This window comes from Orcinus orca, chromosome 11, assembly GCF_937001465.1.
Source record: "Orcinus orca chromosome 11, mOrcOrc1.1, whole genome shotgun sequence".
Classification (NCBI taxonomy): Eukaryota; Metazoa; Chordata; class Mammalia; order Artiodactyla; family Delphinidae; genus Orcinus; species Orcinus orca.
Genome location: NC_064569.1, coordinates 42,783,562 through 42,805,659, shown reverse-complemented (window position 1 = coordinate 42,805,659; position 22,098 = coordinate 42,783,562). Strand labels below are relative to the sequence as shown.

The 22,098-nt window shown below is 47.0% G+C and overlaps 2 protein-coding genes across 3 annotated transcripts in view; both read right to left on the bottom strand.

Annotated features, from left to right (window-relative positions):
* Positions 1-5,604: 5,604 nt before the first annotated feature.
* Positions 5,605-12,962, bottom strand: AMHR2 (anti-Mullerian hormone receptor type 2). Its single transcript, XM_049694463.1, has 10 exons — positions 10,269-12,962; positions 9,785-9,967; positions 9,272-9,463; positions 8,926-9,000; positions 8,659-8,789; positions 8,313-8,543; positions 6,679-6,793; positions 6,364-6,536; positions 6,027-6,174; positions 5,605-5,860 (listed from the first exon to the last, which is right to left on the bottom strand). The coding sequence occupies exons 1-10, from the start codon at positions 10,339-10,341 to the stop codon at positions 5,724-5,726; spliced, it is 1,458 nt and encodes a 485-aa protein (XP_049550420.1). The 5' UTR covers positions 10,342-12,962; the 3' UTR covers positions 5,605-5,723.
* Positions 12,963-16,598: 3,636 nt separating this feature from the next.
* The window catches only part of SP1 (Sp1 transcription factor), a 49,531-nt gene continuing 44,031 nt past the window's right edge, over positions 16,599-22,098 (bottom strand). For both annotated transcript variants that reach the window (XM_033436177.2, XM_012534683.3), the window contains exon 6: positions 16,599-22,088. In XM_033436177.2, the coding sequence (XP_033292068.2) occupies positions 21,775-22,088 (314 nt within the window). In that variant the 3' untranslated portion in view covers positions 16,599-21,774. The remainder of the gene's footprint in view (positions 22,089-22,098) is intronic.

The following is a 22,098-nucleotide window of genomic DNA, read 5'->3' as shown; positions in this document are numbered from 1 at the left end:
TTTAGATTTTATTCTAAGTGTGAATGGAAGCCTCTGGAGGGTTATGAGCAGAGGAATGACATGATCTGATTTTCATTTTAAAAAAGTCATTCTGTAAACCAATGTTTATAGAAGCATTATTCATAACAGCCCAAAGATGGAAACAACCCAAATGTCCATCAACAGATGAATGGATAAACAAAATGTGGTATATGCATACAATGGAATAGTATTCAGCCCTAAAAAGGAAGGAGAGTCTGACACATGCTACACTATGGATGAACCTTGAAGATATTATGCTGAGTGAATTAAGCCAGGCACAAAAAGACAAATGCTGTATGATTCCACTTATATGAAGTACCTAGAGTAGTCAAATTCATAGAGACGGAAAGTAATCAGCAGGGACTGGAGGCAGTGGGGAATGGAGATTGATTGTTTAATAGGCAGAGAATTTAAGTTTAGAAAGATGAAAAAGTTCAGGAGGACGATGATCACAGTTGCACAACAGAGTGAATGTATTTAATGTCACTGTACTGTACGCTTAAAAGTGGTTAAAATGGTAAAATAATAATAATAGTAATTATTATTATTATTCTGGCTACTGTGTGGTGAAAGAGCAAAATAGGGAGAAATGGTTAAAGTGGAAGCAGAGAACCCAGTTAGGAGGCTACTACTGTATTCCAGAGAAGGAATGGTGGTGGCTTGGATGGAAGTTGTAGAGATGATCAGGAGGGGTCAGACTCTGGGTATTTTTTTTTTTTTTAATTGAAGTATAGTTGATTTACCAGGTATTTTTTTTTAAGGTAGAGCTTAGCAGATTTGGACTGGAGGTAGAGGTGAAAGAAACAGAGAAATGAAGGATGAACCCAAGAATATTGAGCAACTAGGAAATAGTTGTGTCATTTACTGAAATAAGACGGGGGAGGAGCAGATGTGAGTACTTTTGGACAAAGTTAAGTTTAGGATGGCTATCAGATATCCAAGTGGAAGTGTTAAGAAGGCAGTTGGATTTGGCAGTCTGGCGCTCAGGGAGAGGTCTTGTCTGAAGAGAAAAAAATCGAGAGTTATCAAGGTATCTAAAGGAGCCAGTAAGCCAGAAAGAGAAAAACAAATATCGTATATTAATGCATATATGTGGAATCTAGAAAAATGGTACAGATGAACCTATTTGCAGGGCGGGAATAGAGACGCAGACATAGAGAATGGACATGTGGACACGGCAGGGAAAGGAGAGGGTGGGACAAATTAGGAGATTAGGATTGACATATATGCACTACCATGCGTAAAATAGCTAGTGGGAACATGCTATAAAGCACAGGAAGCTCAGCTCAGTGCTCTGTGATGACCTAGATGGGTGGGATGGGGGGTGTGGGAGGGAGGTCCAAGAGGGAGGGGATATAGTTATACATACAGCTGATTCACTTCATTGTACAGCAGAAACTAACACAACATTGTAAAGCAATTATACTCCAATAAAAATAAGTAAATAAATAAACAAACAAATAAAGGAGCCAGATAGGGACTTCCCTGGTGGTCCGGTGGTTAAGAATCCACCTTCCAATGCAGGGGACACAGGTTCAATTTCTGGTCGGGGAACTAAGAACCCACATGCTGTGGAGCAACTAAGCCCGCATGCCACAACTACTGAGCCCATGCGCCACAACTAGAAAGTCTGCATGCTCTGGAGCCCATGCACTCTGGAGCCCATGTGCCACAACTACAGAACCTGTGCACCACAACTAGAGAGCCCATGTGCCGCAACTACTGAGCCAAAGCACTCTGGAGCCCACGTGCCACAACTAGAGGGAAGCCCTCGCACTGCAACAAAGAGCCCGTGTGCCACAACTAAGACCTGACACCGCCAAAAATAAATAAATAAATATTTTTAACAAATAAAAATTTTTTAAAATTCAAGGAGCCAGATAAGCTCAGCCAGGGAGCAGGGGTAGCCGGAGTAGAAAAGAGGGCCCAGCCCGTGGCCTCAGGCCTGCCAATATTTAGAAACTGGCAAGAGAAGAGGAATGAGCAAAGGATAAGAAAGGATACAGATTTTCCCCTTCTTCAGTGAGGAAGTGGAAAATCAGAGGAAAGTGTGAAGAAAAGATTCAAGGAGGGAGCTATCAAATGTTCAAATGCTGCTGATAAATTATGTAGGATGCAGACTGAGAACTGGCCATTGGAGTTTGCACGAATAGTGAACTTTTAAAAATAAATTTATTTATTCATTTATTTATTTATTTTGGCTGCGTTGGGTCTTTGTTGCTGCGCGTGGGTTTTCTCTAGTTGCAGCGATCAGGGCCTACTCTTCGTTGCAGTGCACGGGCTTCTCACTGCGGTGGCTTCTCCTGTTGTGGAGCACGGGGGCTCTAGGTGTGTGGGCTTCAGTAGCTGCGGCATGCGGGCTCAGTAGTTGTGGCTTGCGGGCTTAGTTGCTCCGCGGCATGTGGGGTCTTCCCGGACCAGGGATCGAACCCGTGTCCCCTGCATTGGCAGGTGGATTCTTAACCACTGCGTCACCAGGGAAGTCCCAAGAATAGTGAACTTTTTAAGAGTGGTTTTTGTTTTTTTTTTAAGATGTTGGGGGTAGGAGTTTACTAATTAATTTATTTTATTTTTTTGCTGTGTTGGGTCTTCGTTTCTGTGCGAGGGCTTTCTCTAGTTGTGGCAAGCAGGGGCCACTCTTCATCGCGGCGCGCGGCCCTCTCACTATCACGGCCTCTCTTGTTGCGGAGCACAGGCTCCAGACGCGCAGGCTCAGTAGTTGTGGCTCACGGGCCTAGTTGCTCCACGGCATGTGGGATCTTCCCGGACCAGGGCTCGAACCCGTGTCCCCTGCATCGGCAGGCGGACTCTCAACCACTGCGCCACCAGGGAAGCCCTAAGAGTGGTTTTAATTACATTCTAGGGCTGAAATTTTGCCTGCAACGAATTGAGAAGAGAACGAAACGTGAGAAGGTGGAGGCAGTAAATAAAAGCAATTCTTCCAAGGAGTGTTGGTAAACAAGAAGCAGAGAAATGGAGCAGTAATCATAAGAGAATGGGCGAAAAAAAAAGAGGATTGGCAGTCTGGGAAGGGCTTTTTAAGATGGGAGAGTTTAAATCATGTTTGTAAACTGATGTGAATAATCCAGTAGAGAGAAAAAATGCTTTTGCTGGAGAAAGAAGGGATAACTGAAGGAGCAAATTTCCTGTGACCAGGAAAAGAGGGGTTCAAGTTTACATGAGGAGACATTGACCCTAGATAGGACAGTTCACTTAGTACAGTGTAGTGGTTGAGAGAATGACCTCTTGTTACCTGAAAACTGGGTTCACCTCTTGGTAGGTGTCAAGCCAAAAGACACAACCAAGCCAAAGAAGAAGGAAGAAGATGGAAGGATTTATTGCTTGCAGCAAGTAAGGAGAACACTGGGAATCTGTCCCAAAGCAGTGTTCCCTGAACAGCAAAATTGGGGAATTTTTAAGCTAAGGGTACATGCATATTCATGAAGGGGCTTGAGCAGAGGAAAATTCAGCATAGAAGTGGGGCAAAGGTTGACAGAGTCCAGCTTTAGTTGATTGAAGTCATGAGTGTCAGAAAAGGTGAACATCATCATTCCATTCTCCACCTTGGTGGGAGCCTGCAGAACTTATCAGATTGTTATATATACCCCTTGAGGAGGAATTAGGACTCTGTTTTATCCCTGAACTATTGTTTCTTGACAGCTTTTCCTTTGTTCCTGCATTCCCTCAATTCCCTTAAGATCTTTTTTTTTTTTTGGCTGCGTTGGGTCTTTGTTGCTGCGCGTGGGCTTTCTCTGGTTGCAGCGAGCAGGGGCTATTCTTCGTTGCGGTGCGGTGGTTTCTCTTTGTTGCAGAGCACGGGCTCTAGGCACATGGGCTTCAGTAGTTGTGGTACACGGGCTTTGTTGCTCTGTGGCATGTGGGATCTTCCCGGACCAGGGATTGAACCCCTATCCCCTGCATTGGCAGGTGGATTCTTAACCCCTGTGCCACCAGGGAAGTCCTCCTTGCAGTTTCTTACTGCACCACATGACAGTACAGCTCACTGGGCCAGAAATGCGCTACTGCTCCAACACTCCTGGAAAACTCCTGGTCTTCAAGACACATCTCAAGCATCCTGTGCTCTGTGAGGCCTCCCCACTCAAGCCTCAGGAGAGGATACTGCCCCAGGACACTGTATGGGTGGCCAACAAAATGAGCTGTGGATCTCGGAGCAGTTTCAGAGCAGCAATTTCATCTTTCTCATCCTTTTCCCAGTGCCAGTGTGAGATCCCACCAAATAAGGGCTTATGAAAGAGAAGGAAAAGGAGAGAGACAGGAATGCAGGATCACTGGGAGGAAGGCCTCAGGACCAGGACATAGAGTCAGGGAAGCTGACTGTATCTCTTTCCTGTGCACACCCCTCCCCACACCAGTCACTGTTCAGAAGCAGTGGATTGGATACCCAGGGAAGGATCCATCCAAGCATTTGACAAGTAGGAAAGGCCGTGGCGAGGCAGAGCAGACAGGCATCTGATCACCATATTTATGTTTCCATGTACACCGACTCTACATAAACTGCATATTTACACATGAGAACTGCTACAGGCAGGTTGAGGATTTCTGGAACAAGGGCCTTGCTGAACACTCAAGTGGCAGACACCCAGCTGAGGCCTACGAGGGAGAATGGCAGGGAGGAGGACTGGAGAGACGGTCTTCTGGGCAGCCATGTGGACAGCCCTGTGGGAAGGGGTGGGCCTCCTGAGGACGGGCCAGGGAAGCCAGGCGCTGCTGTACACACTCAGCTGTCAGCCGTGCTTCTGGGTCTGCATCCCAGCAGTCCTCCAGGAGTTCTCTCAGGCCACCAGGGTCCTGGGAAGAATGACCAGGAGGCAGGCTTTACCCCAGGATCCTGAGTGGCCCCATGAGTGGCCCCAGGGTTAAAAGGTATCTATCATGGCCCTGTTCTCAACACTCTTCTTCTGATCCTTCCTGGAGCCTTCTTCCTCCCCTTCACTGAAATCCAGCCCTTTGCATCTTGTTCCCTATGAGACAGGTTCTCTCCAAAGAGTCCACCTTTTCCTCTGAGGAGCTAATTCAGGTTAATTAATGGCTTACCGTGCTGATGGGAAATTACTCTCCTTCCTCTCAGGCAATCAGGGTCTTCTACAAACAATGCCTGGGCCTTTGTTATCTAACCCAACAGACACTTGTGCAGTGGAAACTTCAGATCAGGTAGCAGAAGAATGGGCTTCCTGTTAGGAAACTATTTTCCTCAGAAACCCTGAAATTTCACTATTAGGCCACTGTTTTAACCCTTTATACTTAGTTCTGGCTTTTATTGGGTCATGGCAGAAACACAGATGTGTAGGACAAAATGAGGAATTATTGGATTAAATGTTGGGCTCCAGTGTACTAGGAGAGGAGCCATCTTGGGGGCAGAGCTCAGGGCAGAAGCAAAGCCAAGGAGGGCTTCCTGGAGGAAGGAACTGAGGAACAGGGCAAACTGATGATGGAGAGAAGAGAGACGAACAAAGCAAGACTGAGCAAGAGGAAGGTGTGTGTCTCAGGAATGGGCTGTGTGAGACTTACGGTGGAAGGGGATGAACTGAGGTTCAGAGCAAGTTTGCCCTGCTCCAGCTGAACATGAGCCAGGAGGGTGGGAGATGAGAGGGGATAGGAGTAGGTGGGCTGGTCCTGGTGGACAAGTCCTTGAAGCCCGTGCCAGGACTCTGCAGGTCCCCAGCCCACCAGCCTGTGGCCTCTTACTGTGGCAAAGCAGCACCAGGTGGATGGGATGTGAGGGCGCCTTCTCTCCTCCACTGCCAAGGTCCACAGCTCACAGGTGGTAGGGGTGCTACCCAGTTCTGCCTCATAGGCCAGTTGGAAGGGTGGTGTTCTGCTGTCTGGGAAGAGGCACAGGGGGTGTCAGCTAACCCGAGGGGGTGCCTTCTTGCGGAATGGCCAAGAGGAAGAAGGGAAGAGCCTCCTGGGTCGGGAGGTAGATGGGTCTGGAATGGGTGGGTGGGGCATGAGGGGAGTGAGGCCACTGTCACATCCAACCTTACCGGGTCTCAAATCTGGGCAGCGGCTCATGATCTCCCACAGGAGCAGAGCCAGAGAGTAAACATCAGCTCGCCGGAGGGCCGTGCCCCAGTCCTGTAGGTCCAGAGTCTTGTCCAAGAGCTCCGGTGCCATGTACCTCTGGGTGCCAGCCTAGACAGCAAGGCATGGAGGGCCAACAATCATCACCACGGCACTCCTCACCACACAATGGTCCACGCAACAACCCCCCAGCTAGACTCAGCAACGTCCCACGTGCTATAGGTGCTGCCGCACTGTTGTCACATCTTCATCAGCACCACCACCAGCATCCTGGGGCTCACCCTTATCCAGAGTACTGACCTCCATGATGGCAGCTGGGCCTCGGGGTTGAGTAGGAGCCCAGGTTGGGGGCTGGGCAAGGCCAGGGAGCACCAAGGCGAGGCCCAGGTCTCCAATGGCGCATGACCCATCGTCCCGAATGAGCACATTCTGGCTGCTCAGATCCCGGTGGGCGATACCTGGTTTATATTGGCCTGTGGGAGAAGCCAGGTTGAAGGGACATGAATCTTCTTCCTCTCTCTTTTTGACCCAATCCTTCCCCTCCAAGCTAAGGGAAAATCAGAAACAGCGGTGTGGCTCCTGACTCCCACGGCTTCCTGCCCCCAGCTCACCCACCATCCTGCCAGCGTTCCTCATGGAGAAACGCCAGGCCCTGAGCCAGGGACAGTGCCATCCGCAGGGAACTTCCCCAGTCACTGGTGTGCTGGGCCAAGTAGTGGCACAGGGAACCCTGGGGAGAAGCAGAGAGAAGAGAGGGACACACAAAGCTGGAGGTGGCTGATCCAGCCCAGGGAGCAGAGATCAATTGATCCCCCTGCATCTCCCAGCAGACTTACACACCGACACACCCAGGGCAAGGCAGCAGGCAGTGGAGGAGTGAGCACATGCATCAGTTGGATTGACAGGAAAAACAGTAGCTCTAGTTCAAGTGTCCCGAGCACTTAACTGCGTGCCAGGCCTCCTGTAGCCCTCACTACAACCCTGGGAGGTAGGTACTCCTGTCACTCCTGTTTTACAGATAAGGAGTTTGCTGGAACTCCCTGGGCAAGAGAGTAGCAGAGCTTGACCCTCAGCAGTCTGACTCCAGCATCACTCACCTTTAGCCACCTCATACTGCCTCACAGGACTTGGGGTAAAGACAGAAACAGAAGAGGCAGAGCGGGTTAGGCGGAGCACCCTCGCGAACCACCTGGCCTGAGGTGTCACCCTGTAGCCAAGCGCGGATGGGGAGAGCCGTTGGGTAGGAGAGCAGCTGGCAGGGAGCAACTGGGAATTGGAGGGAAAGGAGCAATAGAGTCCCTCATTCTGCAAACATTACTGAGCACTTTCAGTGTGCCAGGAAAGGTAAACAAACAAACAAAACTAATAAAGCAGTGATTTTCGAGCTAGGCAGTGAGGTACATTGGTCAAAGAAGGGACTTGCCAGAATTCAAGATTTCAGAGGTGAAGGAATTACAGGTGCTGATAAAGTCCCACGTCCTTAGCAGTCCCACAAGGCCAGTGTGGTCTGGCCCCTGCCTACCGATTCCTCTTCATCCTCTCTTATAGTACCTTTATTTATTTATTTATTTTCAATATTTACTTATTTGGTTGCACGGGGTCTTAGTTGTGGCAGGTGGGCTCCTTTAGCTGCATCTCGCGGGCTCCTTAGCTGCAGCACGGGACTTCTTACTTGTGGCATGAAAACTTTTATTTGCAGCACACATGTGGGATCTAGTTCCCTGACCAGGGATCGAACCCAGACCCCATGCATTGGGAGCGCAGAGTCTTACCCACTGCGCCACCAGGGAAGTCCCTCTTGTAGTACCTTTTCTTTCCGCACTTAACGCACTTGACATTTTACACATCTTTTTGTGTTTGCTTGATCCATTTCTGCTTCCCTACTACTCTATAAAATCTGGAAAGGCAGGGACTGGGTGTGTTTTTCCTAGCACAGGAAGTGCGACATATAGTTCATAAACATTAGTTGAATGCCTGGAGGTAATTCTTTAACAATGGTTTTCCTTCAGGTTGGGAATACGAATTGTTTTGATTTCTCCCTTTTCTTGTCAATGTAAGTCAAAAACGTTAGCAAGTACTGCTTATAATAATAAAAGGTAAAAACAATACAAATCACTTTTAATGTTCTACAGAAAAGGAAATCTAAACAATAAGAATAAAGCAAAAGAATAAGCGTGGACACAGCACCCCCGCCCCGTCACCTTCCCACACACAGGCACACACACACATATGCGCTCCTCAGCACTCACCTTGGGGTGTAGTTCCAGTACCAGCAGGGGCCCACAGGGCAGGGGACCAGGGCTGCCCCTGCTGGCGGTGATCAAGCGGACAATGTGGTCATGCCGTAGGCCCGGCAGCCCGTACAATGCTCTCTCAGCTTGGAACTGGGCCACAGCCCTCAGGGGGAAGGCCTTGATGGCTACCAGCTTGCCTTGCAGCCGCCCAGCCCACACCACTGCGTGACCTCCTTCCCGGATTACCTGGTGAGGACATGGTGCTGGGTGTGGGCCCCAGCTAGGAGCAGAGCCAGGCTTCCTCCCCAGCACACCCTCCGAGAGCGCCCAGAGGAGCCCGCCGCCCACCCTCCCCAGGCACCTGGGAGAAGCACAGCTCGGGCAGCTCCGGCAGCTCGGCACTCCAGTCCCTGCCTGAGTGTGGCTCCGGCTCCGGCTCTGGCCCTGGCTCTGGCCCACCGTGCACTGGGCAGGCCTTCCGTTGTAGCAGGGCTGAGGCAGAGAAGAGTCTTAGGGCCGGGGTGCATGGGTATGGAGACTGGGAAGGGGGCTTTGTGGGAAGTGATGGGGGTCAGGGCGCTGGGACAGTGTGTTGGGGTCACAAGGGAGGGGTGGGGCAGATTAGTACCCAAGATGATGTTGCTCAGCAGCAGCAGGAGAAGGAGCAGCCCCAGCAGCACCAGTGCCGTCCAGATGGACTCGCCTGGACGTTAAAGCAAGAACGCGGGCTGGATGAGCCCTGCCCCAAATCGTGCTCTCTGCTCCTCTCCCGCTCCTCAGAGAAGTTGCTTCTCCACCCGCCCCCACCCTGGTCACAAGCCCCTTTATCTCCCAGTCACCAGGGCAACCAACTTCTCAAGGCCAGGAGGAGGAACGCTTGGGATGGGGGGTAGGGTGAGAATTGGCCCTGGTTCTACCTCTCATTCTAACCTGGGCTCCAGCCCCCACCTGGCTCCAGCATCCTGGGTGGCTACCTGGGATGGCCTTGGGACCCTGGGAACCAGGTGTCCCAGGGCTCCCCAGACGAGGCAGATGGCTGTAATTGGCATTGCAGAAGTCAGTGCCACAGGAGCAGGTGAAGAGAGTAAAGCTGGGACTAGGATGGGCTCGGGGGCTCGGATCACAGTGGGGGGACTCACAGCCTGGCTCATCACTGTCTCGGCATCCTGATGGGATGGGATTGGGAGAAGAGGAGAGAAAGGGGGCGAGAGAGAGAGAGAGAGAGAGAGAGAGAGAGAGAGAGAGAGAGAGAGAGAAAGAGAGAAAGAAAGAAAGAGAGAGAAAGAGTGTACAAGTGAGCATAACGGGGTCTGGGAACACGGAGGGGGTCCCTTCTCTATCAGAGGCGTCCCTTCCATCTCTTACGGGCTTTTCTTTCCCTCCACACATTCCCTTTCTACTTCTCTCCTCAGCTGCCACCCCCGCCCCCCGCAGGATGTGCCTCTCTCCCCCACTGGCTATCGCCTGCCATGTGCTGTGCCACTCACCTTGCATCTCCACCTGTGCCTGGTCTTGGGTCAGGTTCCAGATCCCAAAGCAGCAGCGGCTGTAGAGGCAGCGGATAACCCTGGGGGGCCCTGGTCCTGCATCTAGCAGCTTCCCCAGATTCTTGGTGCTTCCCCGCACTCCAGGGGCCTCAAAGAACACACAGGTCCGCCTGCCTGGGGGTGCTGCGGCCCAGGGTAAGGAGAGGGGAGGGTTCGAGATGAGAGTGAGTGCAGGGGCAAAAACAGCAGCCAAAGAGAGACAAAACATGTTTTATATCCCAGGGCCAGCCTCGTAAAGCCACAGGAGGAAACAGGGTCAGCAGAGGCCTGGAACCTGACCCCCACCAAGGGGACCCATAGCTGTACCCATCACCTTCACTTGCCCACCCCATCACCACTCTTCCAAAGGCGTGGCTGCTGCTTCAAGTGCCCCCTCCTTTAATGGGTAGGTGGAAGGACCCTGCTCCTCCCTGTAGACACTTACCTTGCACAGCTGTGGGAAGCAGTGCCCAAAGCCCCAGAATCCCCAGCATCTTGCAGTGGGAGGTGGGGAGCATGAGCCAACACAGCTGCCCCTGGCCAGAGCTTCCTTCAGATGCGGGCACCGTGGGGCTTCTGATCCTTCAGTCCCCAACTCCGCCCCCTCCCTCTTCCCAGTCTCTGTGGGGGAGACGGCTGCTGAGGGGGAGAGGATGGGTGTGGGGAGAAGCAGGGAGAGAGAGGGAGCAGCAGAGAACCAATCTCACGTCTTCCTCTCTTCAGCCACCTCCTCTTTCCTCTGTAAAGTGGGAGGAGGGCGCCTTAGTGGTCCCGCTGAGAACCCAGCAATGCCTAATTTCAAACCTCTGCCCTTTGCTGACCCTAGGACAAAATGCTGGATCCTGTCAGCCCTTCCCAGGCTGGAAACCAAAGAGAGGTCAAGTGCTCAGACCCATTCAGCTGTGCCCAAGAGCCTTTCTAGCCCTTATTTTCCGGGCTCAGATCTGCAGTTCCCTGGGCACAAAGAGGCTTCACAGCCTATACTAGAGTTGACCTCATTTTCCAAACTCAAGAGTCAGAAAAGCGGTTGTATAAAATTACTCAGAGTTTTTAAAAAATCACATTGAAAATAGGTATGTTGGTAAATTTTATGTCATCAAAATTTTTTGTTTTGCGATACGCGGGCCTCTCACTGTCGTGGCCTCTCCCGTTGTGGAGCACAGACTCCGGACCCGCAGGCTCAGCGGCCATGGCTCACGGGCCCAGCCGCTTCACGGCATGTGGGATCTTCCCGGACCGGGGCACGAACCCACGTCCCCTGCATTGGCAGGCGGACTCTCAACCACTGTGCCCCCAGGGAAGCCCTGTCATCAAAATTTTTTAAAAATCACATTGAGTCACACACTAAACACATCACCATTATTGAAAAGGTAACAAACTTTTATTGACCACCTACGTGCTAGGGCACAGCTAGGGCTCTGAATTTTACAATCATCTCATCTAATTCTCCCATTGAGCTAGTTATCATTATTTTCACTTTATAGGTAAGAAAGCTGAATTTAGGTAACTTGCCCAAGGTCACTCTGCTAGGAAATAGCACAGCTAGGATTTGGACCTTGTTAAGTCTGACTCTAAAGCCCAGGCCCTGTTCTTTGCACTTATGCCATGATGCCGGAAAGAAAATACAGATTGAGAAAATGTGCATCAATACCTGTGAGCAGGCCACTAACTAGAAAAAGATACAGTTCAAACTATCACCACCAGAGGTCAGCAGACATAGGAGAAACTCGGGGACATAGTGAGGGGGCAGAAAGGGCATCCTCTGATGACTAATATCCATAGTACATCTCCAATATCTATTAAGCTGCACAAACTGTAAAATGTGGAGAGAGGGCACAGGGTATGTAGAGGGAATGTCAGCATGGAGATGTAAGGAGAGAGGTCTATAGCTTGTGCTGCAGTCGAGAGACAGGAGGTGTCCAACTCCACCAGATTACTGATCAGAATAAGGGAAACTACAGAGCAGCTACCTCCCATAAGAATTAGAGCCAGAGGAGACTGGTTCCGTTTTCCTAACCTTCTGTTCCCCTGGTGGCTGCCTGGAAACCCTTTCTGGGGATGGTCTGGCTTAGATCAGGGCTGAGGGCCTGAGTACTCTTTGATTCTGGAGCCTTTCTCCCGGGGAGGCTGCATGAGAGGGTGAAAGCTCCAGTAGTGTGAAGCAGCAGCTAGAGGAATGACCAGGGCTTAGAGGCTGCTGGATAGCTGCCCATCCCCTCCTGGGTCCTTCTGGGAGTCCAGTGAGGTGGAATGTTGTACTTAGTTACAACTATCTTCCTTCACCAGCTCCCAGATCAGTAAGTCTGGGACTGAGGGGAGGAGTTGAAGGTAAAATAGTTTCTTGTGTCAGGAGTGTCTTAGGAGACTCTCCTCCAGAGGAGAGCAAGGTAAGGATCAGGCAGGAAGGCAGAGTCTCCTCACCCAAAGCCTTGGATAACTACTCTCAAGACAGAAACGTTCCAGTCAGGTTTACAGGAACTGGCAGTCAGAGTTTAAAGTTGAGGTGGTGAGAGAAGGGGTAAGGATTTGAGAGCTGGGGGATTAGGAAGGTCCTGAGAGAGAACTTCAGCATAGAAGAAAGGCTTCCTGGATTCCATATACACAAAGCTCTTCATTAGGATCCCCTGATTAAAGTCTGCAGTGGCCCAATAATTTGCCTTTGACCCCACTGATGACAAGGCTAAAGTGAGTTGTTTATTCAATTTATAAAATATTAGGTCCTAGTCTTAAAAAGGTGTTCCATTAAGTGCTGGACCTACAAAGGTACATGTGATTCCTGCCCTCCAGGAACTCATAGTCTAGAAAGGCAGGAAAATATATCAATAAGCAACCAGAAAACTGTGTCAAGCTAGGGGTATGAACAAGGAGCTATACAAGCAGAAAGATCAAACAAGCTAATTCTGTTCAGGGAATAGAAGACAAGGGAAGAAAAGTGCCCAGAGGTTTCACAGCAAAAGCGATATTTAAATTGTCTCAAGGTAAACACACTGAAAATAAAAGGAGGCTGATTATTACAGACCAAGGGAACAGCAAAAATAAAGGCAGCAAGAATAAAGGTATGAACATAAAGTGTGTATGGTGGTGTGTTGGGGTCAGGGGAGATTGAGCAGGAAAAAGGGGTATGAGATATGAAGCAGAAAATCGTGACTAGAGATAGACTGGGACCAGACTGGAAAGTGTAGACTTTTCCTGAAAGCAAAGGATTTTACGCAGGGGTCTGGTGGCAAAGTGGAAGATGGATGACTGAGGCTCAGGGAGACTAGAAGAAGGGAGATCACTTACAAGACCTAAGCAGTAGCCAGGGTGAGTACTAGGACAATGGAAATTTTAAAAAAAAGAGGGAGGGAATTCCCTGGAGGTCCAGTGGTTAGGACTCCACGCTTCCACTGCAGGGGGCCCCAGGTGTGATCCCTGGTCAAGAAACTAAGATCCTGCAAGCCGCTCGGCGAGACCAAAAAAAAAAAAAATCCACAACCCCAACCCCCCAAAAAATAGATAAATAAAAGAGGGAAATAATTGAGATACACTGTATTTATTTATTTATTTATTTAGGGCTGCGTGTGGGCTTTTCTCTAGTTGCGGCGAGCGAGGACTACTTTTCATTGCAGTGCACGGTCTTATTGCATTGGCTTCTCTTGTTGCAGAGCACGGGCTCTAGGCGCGTGGGCTTCAGTAGTTGCGGCTCACGGGCTCTACAGCGCAGGCTCAGCAGTTGTGGTGCTCGGGCTCAGCTGCCCCACGGCATGTGGGATCTTCCCGGACCAGGGCTCGAACCTGTGTCCCCTGAATTGGCAGGCAGATTTTTAACCACTGCGCCACCAGGGAAGTACCGAGATACACAGTATTGCTAATTGACAGGATTGGTAATCAAATGAATGTTGGTAGATGAAAGGCAGAATTAAAAGATGATTCTGAGGGGAATGGGGGAATTCCCTCGTGGTTCAGTGGTTAAGAATCCACCTTCCAATGCAAGGGACACGGGTTCGATCCCTGGTGGGGAACCAAGATCCCACATACTGCGGGGCAACTAAGACTGGATGCTGCAACTACTGAGCGCGCAAGCTCTGGAACCCTTGCGCCACAACTAGAAAGAAGCCCGCGAGTGCTGCAACGAAAGATCCCGATGCCGCAACTAAGACCCGATGCAGCCAAATAAATATTTTAAAAAAGAGATGATTCTGAGGTTTCAAGCATAAGTGATCAAGGAGTAGTAATATTGTTAAGTGAGGTGAGGAACACAAAGGATTGTTTTTCTTTCTTACATGTAGAGTTTGAGTTATCTGTGGGACATCCAGATGGAAATGTCCACTAAGCAGGCTGCCAGGATGAGAAAAAAGTGAGGCATTTTGATTTGGGAGTCATCAAAATGTATGTAATAGATAAAGAATGGATGCAACTTGTTTAGGGGTGAAGAGTAAGGAAAGGACCCAGGATGGGGAACAGCAGTATTTCAGGGACAGAGGAAGAAGTGGCTATGAAGGAGACTAAAACAAATAGAAAGGTTAAAGGAAAACCAGAAGTGCCTCAGTTTCACACTCAGTGGGAAGAAAGCACTAAGACACACACTGTTGCAAAGAGGTCTAAGAGGCTAAGGACTGAAAGACCACGTGAGCAGGCAACCAGGGCGCTGGTATTGATAAGAAAAAATTTGGTAAACAATAGGTGCTTAACAAAGTGGACTGAGAGGTGAATAAAAGAGAAAAATTAAATGTAAACTACTTTCACTAACTTTGGAAATGTTAAGAATCAGATCAGCAGCTTGAAGAGGAAGCACAGGTTTTTCAAAATGGGGGGTGGGGGGCAGGGAGGCAGATTTTAACATGTTTATAGGCTGATAAAAGGGGACCCAGGAGAGACTGAAGATAAAAGGAGAAAATACTATCGAAACAAAGAAAAGAAGTTAAAGAAAACAAGGTTGAGAGCACAAGTGGCAGGGTTGGCCTTGCAAAGGAAAAATATTTCTCTCAGAAGAGAGAAGGGGGTAAACTGGCACTGGTGAGTACCTACATGTTTGTTAGACAGAAGAGAGGGAAAGTCTGAGGAAATTGATGCTTCTGTTTCATGAAATAGGAAGCAAATCACCTGCTGAAAACTGGGGTCAGGATTGGGAAATTTGCAATTAATGGTATGTCTCACTCACCAGACTATGAAGTACTTGTTAACGGGGCTTGTCTTATTTCATTTTTTATCCTCAACCTAGCACACAGTAAGGGCTCAATAAATGTTTACTGACTGAATAGCTGGCACAACTATTAAAGGCCCACTTATGGCTCCAAAGCCAAAAAATAAACACTCCCCCCAAAAAAAACCTCCAATAAAGTCAAATATTAAAATGTTATATTGCTAATGGCTACATAAGGAAATCAACTGGCTGGCTGATTGACAAAACTGACATAGGGAATCAAATGACCAAAAATAATCAAGAATGCTGGTGGCTATATATAAACAAGCAACCAAGGATTCTTAGATAGGTAGGAAGGGAAGTAAAGGTATAGGCTGATGGGAAATGGGAAAGGCTGTCAAAATAACTTCAATTTCAGTTTCAAGGGGCCATGATCCAGTTTCAATCATTTGAGACACAGGTTGGTATTAACTAAACGTAAAATATGTTGGAGCTAGATCTTGGTTTCTAAATACCATTCTCCAATAAAAAGCACAAAGGCTCCTTGGAGAAATGGCTGATCTAGGGCTGGGGCAGGGAAAATACAATATGAGCCTGAAGCACCTTGTGTATCAGAAAGAAAGTGCTCAAAAAAATAAATGGATGTAGCCATATCAAGGGGACACAGAAGTCAACTTGAAAGCACTCCCAATGTCCAAAGCTGGGACAATTCCATCAAAATAGTGTATAATTGGATTATAACCACCCGCCTATAAAATAAATATACATGAGTACATGCTAGTTTAAATTAATGGAGAAGAGACAGTTTCCTCACAGAAGCTTAATTCCCACCAACCCCATTAACGGTGGCCTAGACTTACTTGCAAAGAATAGGGAAAGAGAAACAGTGGAGAAACCAAGCAAACACTACCTAAACCAGGTGTTGAAGGTTTTACCATCAGTAATGTCACGTGGTTATCACATACTCCTTGATAGGATGTGATGAGAAGGGCATTTCACCTGTGCACGTATTTTTTTAAAAAACCCTGTAAGCTCAGTCTAATAATGAGAAAAAAATCAGACAAATTCAGACTGGGGGATATTCTACAGAACATGGCCAATACTCCCAAAGACTGTCAAGGTCATGAAGAACAAGAGAAGACTAAGAAACTGTCACAGAGAAGACTAGGGAGACATATCAACTAAACGCAATGTGGTATCCTGCAATAGACCCTGGAACAGAAAAAGGCCAACAATGGATGAAGCCCATAAAGCCTGAGATTTAGCTAAAGTAATGTACCAGTGTCAGTTTCTTAATTTTGACAATGTACCATGACAATGTTAACAATGGAGAAAACTCGGGAAGGGGCATATAGAAACCCTCTGTACCATCTTTGCAACTTTCCTTTGAACTTAAAAGTATTTCGAATAAAAAGCTAAATAAAAAAAAAGTTGGGCCTGCCCCTGTTCCTCTAGGTCCTCCACATTTCTATGTAGTCGTGGCACACTGATTTGGTCATGAAACTCTTTACCCGGGAGTTAAGTGTTGGACAACTGCACTGATTAACATGTATGTAACAACAGTGTAGCTGGAAACCTTTGTTGGGTTTAGTATATGAAGTTATAACCATATTCTCCCCATTCCCAACCCTCTCAACACACCAGAGACATGGCTTTTTATTAAAAAAACTTTTTTTAATTGGTTTACAAAGGAGCTACAGACTACATTGAACTAATCTTTGTACAAAAAGGAAAAAAAAAAAAAAAAAAGCCCCAAAACACCCAGAGACAAAAGGTAGGGGGAGAGACAAGAAAGGAAGATACAAAAGAGCAGGAAGAAATTAAGACAAGAGATTAGCATCATACATACACAAGATCAAGGAGAAAAAAGAGCAAGAGAGATGAGAGAGCATTTAAAAATTATTTCCCCACACAGCCCCGGTGATAATCGGATTGGAACCAACAACAAACACAGCATGAGATTATTAAGAGATTTAAAAAAGGCAGCAGTGGTATGGAGACTGGTTATTGACAGTGTTAAGAGAGAGAAATAAACTTGTTTTAGGCACCAGAGACTGGAGCACTGCCCCTCCCTCCCAGAGGAGGAGAGACTCTGGAAGAGGAAGCAGGCCCTGGAGCAGCTGCCATTGGTGTGTGTAGACGTGGTCTCCTCAGGTCAACCTCAGCATGTTTTCCCAAAATCTTTGTGCCCTAGACTCTAGGTGAAAGCTATGGGATGCCACTGGGAGAAAGCAGTGATCAGAAATATGAAGACTTGCCCTTGTGCACACTGTTCAAGAGCAGCTGCTGGGAAAGTGGGGGTCTGGGTAGAGAATCCCATTCCTCTGTGGAGAAGGCACAGTGTAATTCCTGAAGGTGAGAAAGAGGAAAACACACACCCCAGGAGAGGTATCAACAAGGTCCTCACCACAGGCAGCCTCAGCCCCTAATGTTATGCTTTTTTTCGGATACTGAAGGGAGCTGAGGGACAATCACCATGCCTCTTCTTGCTCAGCAGGGACATGGAAGGCTGGGGTTGTTTGATAATGAGGAAAGGAGAAAATGGGACAAAATACTCATTTCCCTCAAATGAACACTGGGGAGGAAATCTTTTTGGGTTCGGGGAAGTCAAACTAGAGAAGACCTAGGAGGGGAATAAAGCCAGGGACTCCCATTTTTTTCCCTTTCCCAGACTCCAATCTAAGGCAAGTGAGCTAAATCTGGAAGAGGGAGTAGGAATTTAAGCTTAAGGCTGCTTCATGTCCTCCTGGGGGCTGGTGTTTAGGGAAGGCAGACAAAGAAAAGAAACAGGTCAACCTCAAAGCTGGTCTGCTCATCCTCCTAGATGAGGTCTGTACCCCAGGAGTAGAGCCAAGAGAGGCACCACAGAGCACACAGGCTCCTAAACAAAAGTAATAACCTACCCATACTTTATCAGCAGTTTTCAAAAGCAATGTTTTCCGGGATTGGAGAAGTGCCATATCCTCCTCCCTTTCCCCAAAGCTACTGCTGCCACCTTTCATCCTTGCACATAAGTTACTGGCTCTCTTCTAAGGGAGATGAAACTCTGAGATTTCACATTTCTCCTCCCAACTCCAAGAGGCTACTCAGCTTTGAATAGGGGAAAGGAGAGTTATGCAAAGGGCCCCTCACTTGAGGCAGCTAGACTATCCTCATTTCCTTGGTACCTGGATCAGAACTCCTTTGATCTGATCCCAAGGTCCAAAAGGCATCAGGGTACTTACAATTGAATGAAAACTTTAAGTAACTAGCACCAGGGCTCCCCCAAAGCACAAAAGGGGCCTGATTAATACCCTCAGAAGAACCCCTCAAAAGGTATATAAATTTATTGCGTCCTAGCAAAGATCTGCAGCTTCCAGTATTCACACAATGTGAAGATATTAACAATACAAAATATATTCTGAAGTCAAACATCTGCAGTTCATAGTGCTTTCTCAGATTTGTTAAAAAAATACAATGCTTAGTTTCCTATATAGGATATACAAAAGCAAAAAATATATATATGTATATAGTAGAAATAAAATCAATCAGCCATAGTAATTTACAGCCTTTGTCTCTAACCCTCCCCCAATCATAATCTTTACCCCACACTTCAGTCTATACTTTCTGGGATCAAGAGTTCTATCTATTCTGAACTCTGAGAAATGTCTGTTAAATTGCATTCTGCATAGCACCCACAAACAGGGTGCCAGTTGGGAAGTCCCTGAAGGAAGATGGTGTGGGCTGTTACTGCTCTGGGTAAAAAGTCAGACAGTCAAATGATAAGCAGATAAATGTGACTGGGCAACCTGAACGGACAAGGGAATAATATTACCACTCCTCTGGGCACCCCGCACCCCACAAGATTTGGTCATTAAAAGGTTAAATAAAAAAGCAACTCTTGAAAAAAATTTAGAATCAATAGCCTGTCAGTTACATTAATTTCTTCTGGCAAAAAGTTCAGGGAAAGGGACTTTCATCAATAAACTCCTGACTCAAGGAATGTGGGCTCCTAACTTCCTGTGGAAAAGACTGAGTGACTTACTGCTGCTGGGAGACAAAAGCAGAAGCTGCTTCAGTTTTAGGGCCAAACAAGATACTGGATCTGGAGCTTCCTTGGTGAGAAGGAAATAGGGCAAGTGGAAAGAACTGGATATAAATTCACTCGTGCTAATGAATGGAGTTGAGGGTAAACCAGCATTCCATTCCAGAGAAAAACATCATCAAATAACCTTCTAAAAGCTTGTAGGCTTCAGCATCATTAAGCTAGTTTATATCTAATAACTTCATACTGGGGAAGATTCCATTCCTTGAAATGCTCTAGCAAAATACTACACACTTCAGTGAGTTATCCTGCCCCTTTTCTCCAGAAGATGCCTATGAACATGATTACAGACATAAAATAACAGGTTCTGAGTTCTGCCTTTCAGAGGGAACAAAGGGTGCGATAAGTGGCTGGGCATGGATAACTTCTACTTCTGGGCATGGATACTTCTGGGCATGGATAACTGCTACAGTATTAATAGAATTTGATCTGGGGAAAAGTTCCTTGCAATACTTCCTGTGTTAAAAACAGTATTAAGTCTGCAGAGAAAGGACCAAATGAAGTAAACTTTTGTTTAGAATGTTAAGTTATTGTATTTCAGGTTAAACAACAACACAAACTTACCCAAACCCTAATTCGGATAGATTTTATATAAAATATATAGTAGAATTATAGCATCATCTATTTGTAGTCAAGGTAAATAGATTCATGAAAGGAACTAGGACTCTGCTATAAATCCGGATGTTGGTTTCACTTTCAAACACAAAAATAGTTTCTTCTTTTAAAAGTGCAGTAGAATATCCCCCATTCATAATTGTAACTAATTTAGCAAAAGCAAAGAAATGACCTCAGGAACATACCCAGGTTTTAAGATAGATTTCTAGGTAATGGGCCTGAAAGGCATTTGATCTGAATTTATTTTCCAACAATTTCAAATATTAATTTCTCATCTGTGTGTAGATATATACAGGCACAAACACACATTCACACACAGTCATACACAAACACTTCACTTTCTATCAGATTAGGGTAATTTTTTATTGCAGGTCTCTTATAGTATTGGCTAACAGAAAACCTATCCCCAACCTAACAGATTACACACATACACACAGCCATTTCCACACTTCCTCACAGTGAAAAGCTCTCTGACAAGATACCAGAAGGTCGAGAGAGACAATGTTTTAATGGCTGGGCCTTGAGGACAACTCTGGTTGCATTTAAATCTCAGTGCCAAATGCACTAAGAGTTCCCTGCCGCTATAATTTTTGGATCAGTCTCTTCAGCAATCAGGCCACGGAGAAAGCAGGATGTTTTTTCCTGATCTCTCCTATAAACCACAGTGGTAAGACAAGATTTCTTTTTGTTCTGGGCTATCATTCCCATGATCGTGTGTGCTTCCTTTCCCCTTAGGAACCACCCAAGGAAGAGTTAAGGGAAAAGATCAAAGAACCACTGCCTTGCCACTGGTCCATGCTCTGGAGTTTTGCAGAATGGAAACCCAGAACAGGTTCATTGGCTGATGCTCCTTAATAACATAATGGGAAAGAAACTACTGGGGATGTTCAAAAGAGGAAGTGTATTTCCTTTCAGAATGTGAACTCAGAAGCCCACACATCAAAGCTGAGAGCTACCTTGGAAGACAGTTGTACAAAGGTCCAAATAATCCACTAACTCCTGAACTGGACTACTTGAGTCACTTCCACTTCTGAGCACATCATTTTCCTATTGAAAGCCCCTACCTATTATTTGACCATCTTTTCACAGTTTATATAAACTGATCCCAGATTATAACCTTCAAAGGGTCTCTTGTACAATTTCGTAGAAGGACTTCTGATTCTTGATGCTTAGAGCAGCTAATGAAGAGAGAGGTGCCTTTGACTCTCCAGCGCCAAGAGGGTGCCTGCGTCAGTAGTATTTTGAACACTCTCTTCACAGCTACCTCAAGCATTTGCCTGAGCTTCAAGGCTACTCTATTCTGCTGCTGGGACTAGGGACTTTAAAAGAACGACAGAAGTGCGTCATCCAGGGACCACTACCAAAAACAAAGCATGAAGTGATCAGGTAAGAGAAGGGGAGACAGAGATGGTTGAGTCAAGGAAGGAGTGCAAGAAGCTGATCCCAAATTAAAAGACAAAATTAAGAAAGGAAAACATTATGTATGTATATATAAACTAAAAGCAGAGCATATAAATGCTTAATCTGGTGGGAAGCCAAGACAACATCTATAGAAAATCTTGATGTGTCACAACAAGGCTCAGCCATAAGGAAATAAGGCAATATAAAAAAAAAATGACCAAGTTATTTTGGTCACAGAATGGTCTCCTTCCTCCTCCCAGCCAACCCCTGCAAATGCATCTCTATATATCTTTTATATATATATATATATATATAATATAGAATCTGCTTTTTGTTAAAAAGTATTTCAATGATCATATATATTTATCAAGGCATGATGGCTTTAGGAAAGGGGGGATCCATCATGGGGGAGCTGAGAAGGGAAATGCAGGAAGTGGAGACTGGGGTAAGAAGTGTTAAGAAACTGTTTGGGGTCAAACAAATGCTCATCAAAGGGTGGCACCAACAGAATTTTCACTAATGTTTCCCACTTCAAGGAGGTACTGATGATACAGGTGGATGCCAGGACCCCATCTCTTCTCTTGTATCCCTCCCCCAATTCTTCCCACCACCATGCATTTTTAATGCCTCACGGCTCTCTCTCTCCCACATGTCTCTTGGACCCATGCTACCTTGCATCCCAGGGTTGATGGGTATGGCCCATATGTCTCTGGCCCCGGGTGCCTGATCTCAGAAGCCATTGCCACTGATATTAATGGACTGCAGATCTGCCACCTGCATGACGTTGATGCCACTGTTGGCAAGACGGGCAATACCCTCTGGACAGATGGCCTCCATGGCTACCATGTTGGTGGTGATGAGGGCCGAAGGGGTGGAAGTGCCGCTGCCTTCTGAACCTGCCCCACTGTCCAGGGGCAAAGTGCCCACACTTAGGGCTACACCTGGGCCTCCCTTCTTATTCTGGTGGGTCTTAATATGCTTTGACAGGTGGTCACTCCTCATGAAGCGCTTGGGACACTCAGGGCAGGCAAATTTCTTCTCACCTAGGTAAAG

Bases quoted from the DNA above. Each gene is read 5' to 3' on its own strand.
- AMHR2 (XM_049694463.1), bottom strand. From the start codon at position 10,341: ATGCTCCCCACCTCCCACTGCAAGATGCTGGGGATTCTGGGGCTTTGG. The intron at 8,544-8,658 runs GTGCCTGGGGAG...TGTCCTCACCAG, and splicing joins CCGAGCTGTGCTTCTCCCAG to GTAATCCGGGAAGGAGGTCA. The intron at 5,861-6,026 runs GTAAGGTTGGAT...CTTCCCAGACAG, and splicing joins CTGCCCAGATTTGAGACCCG to CAGAACACCACCCTTCCAAC.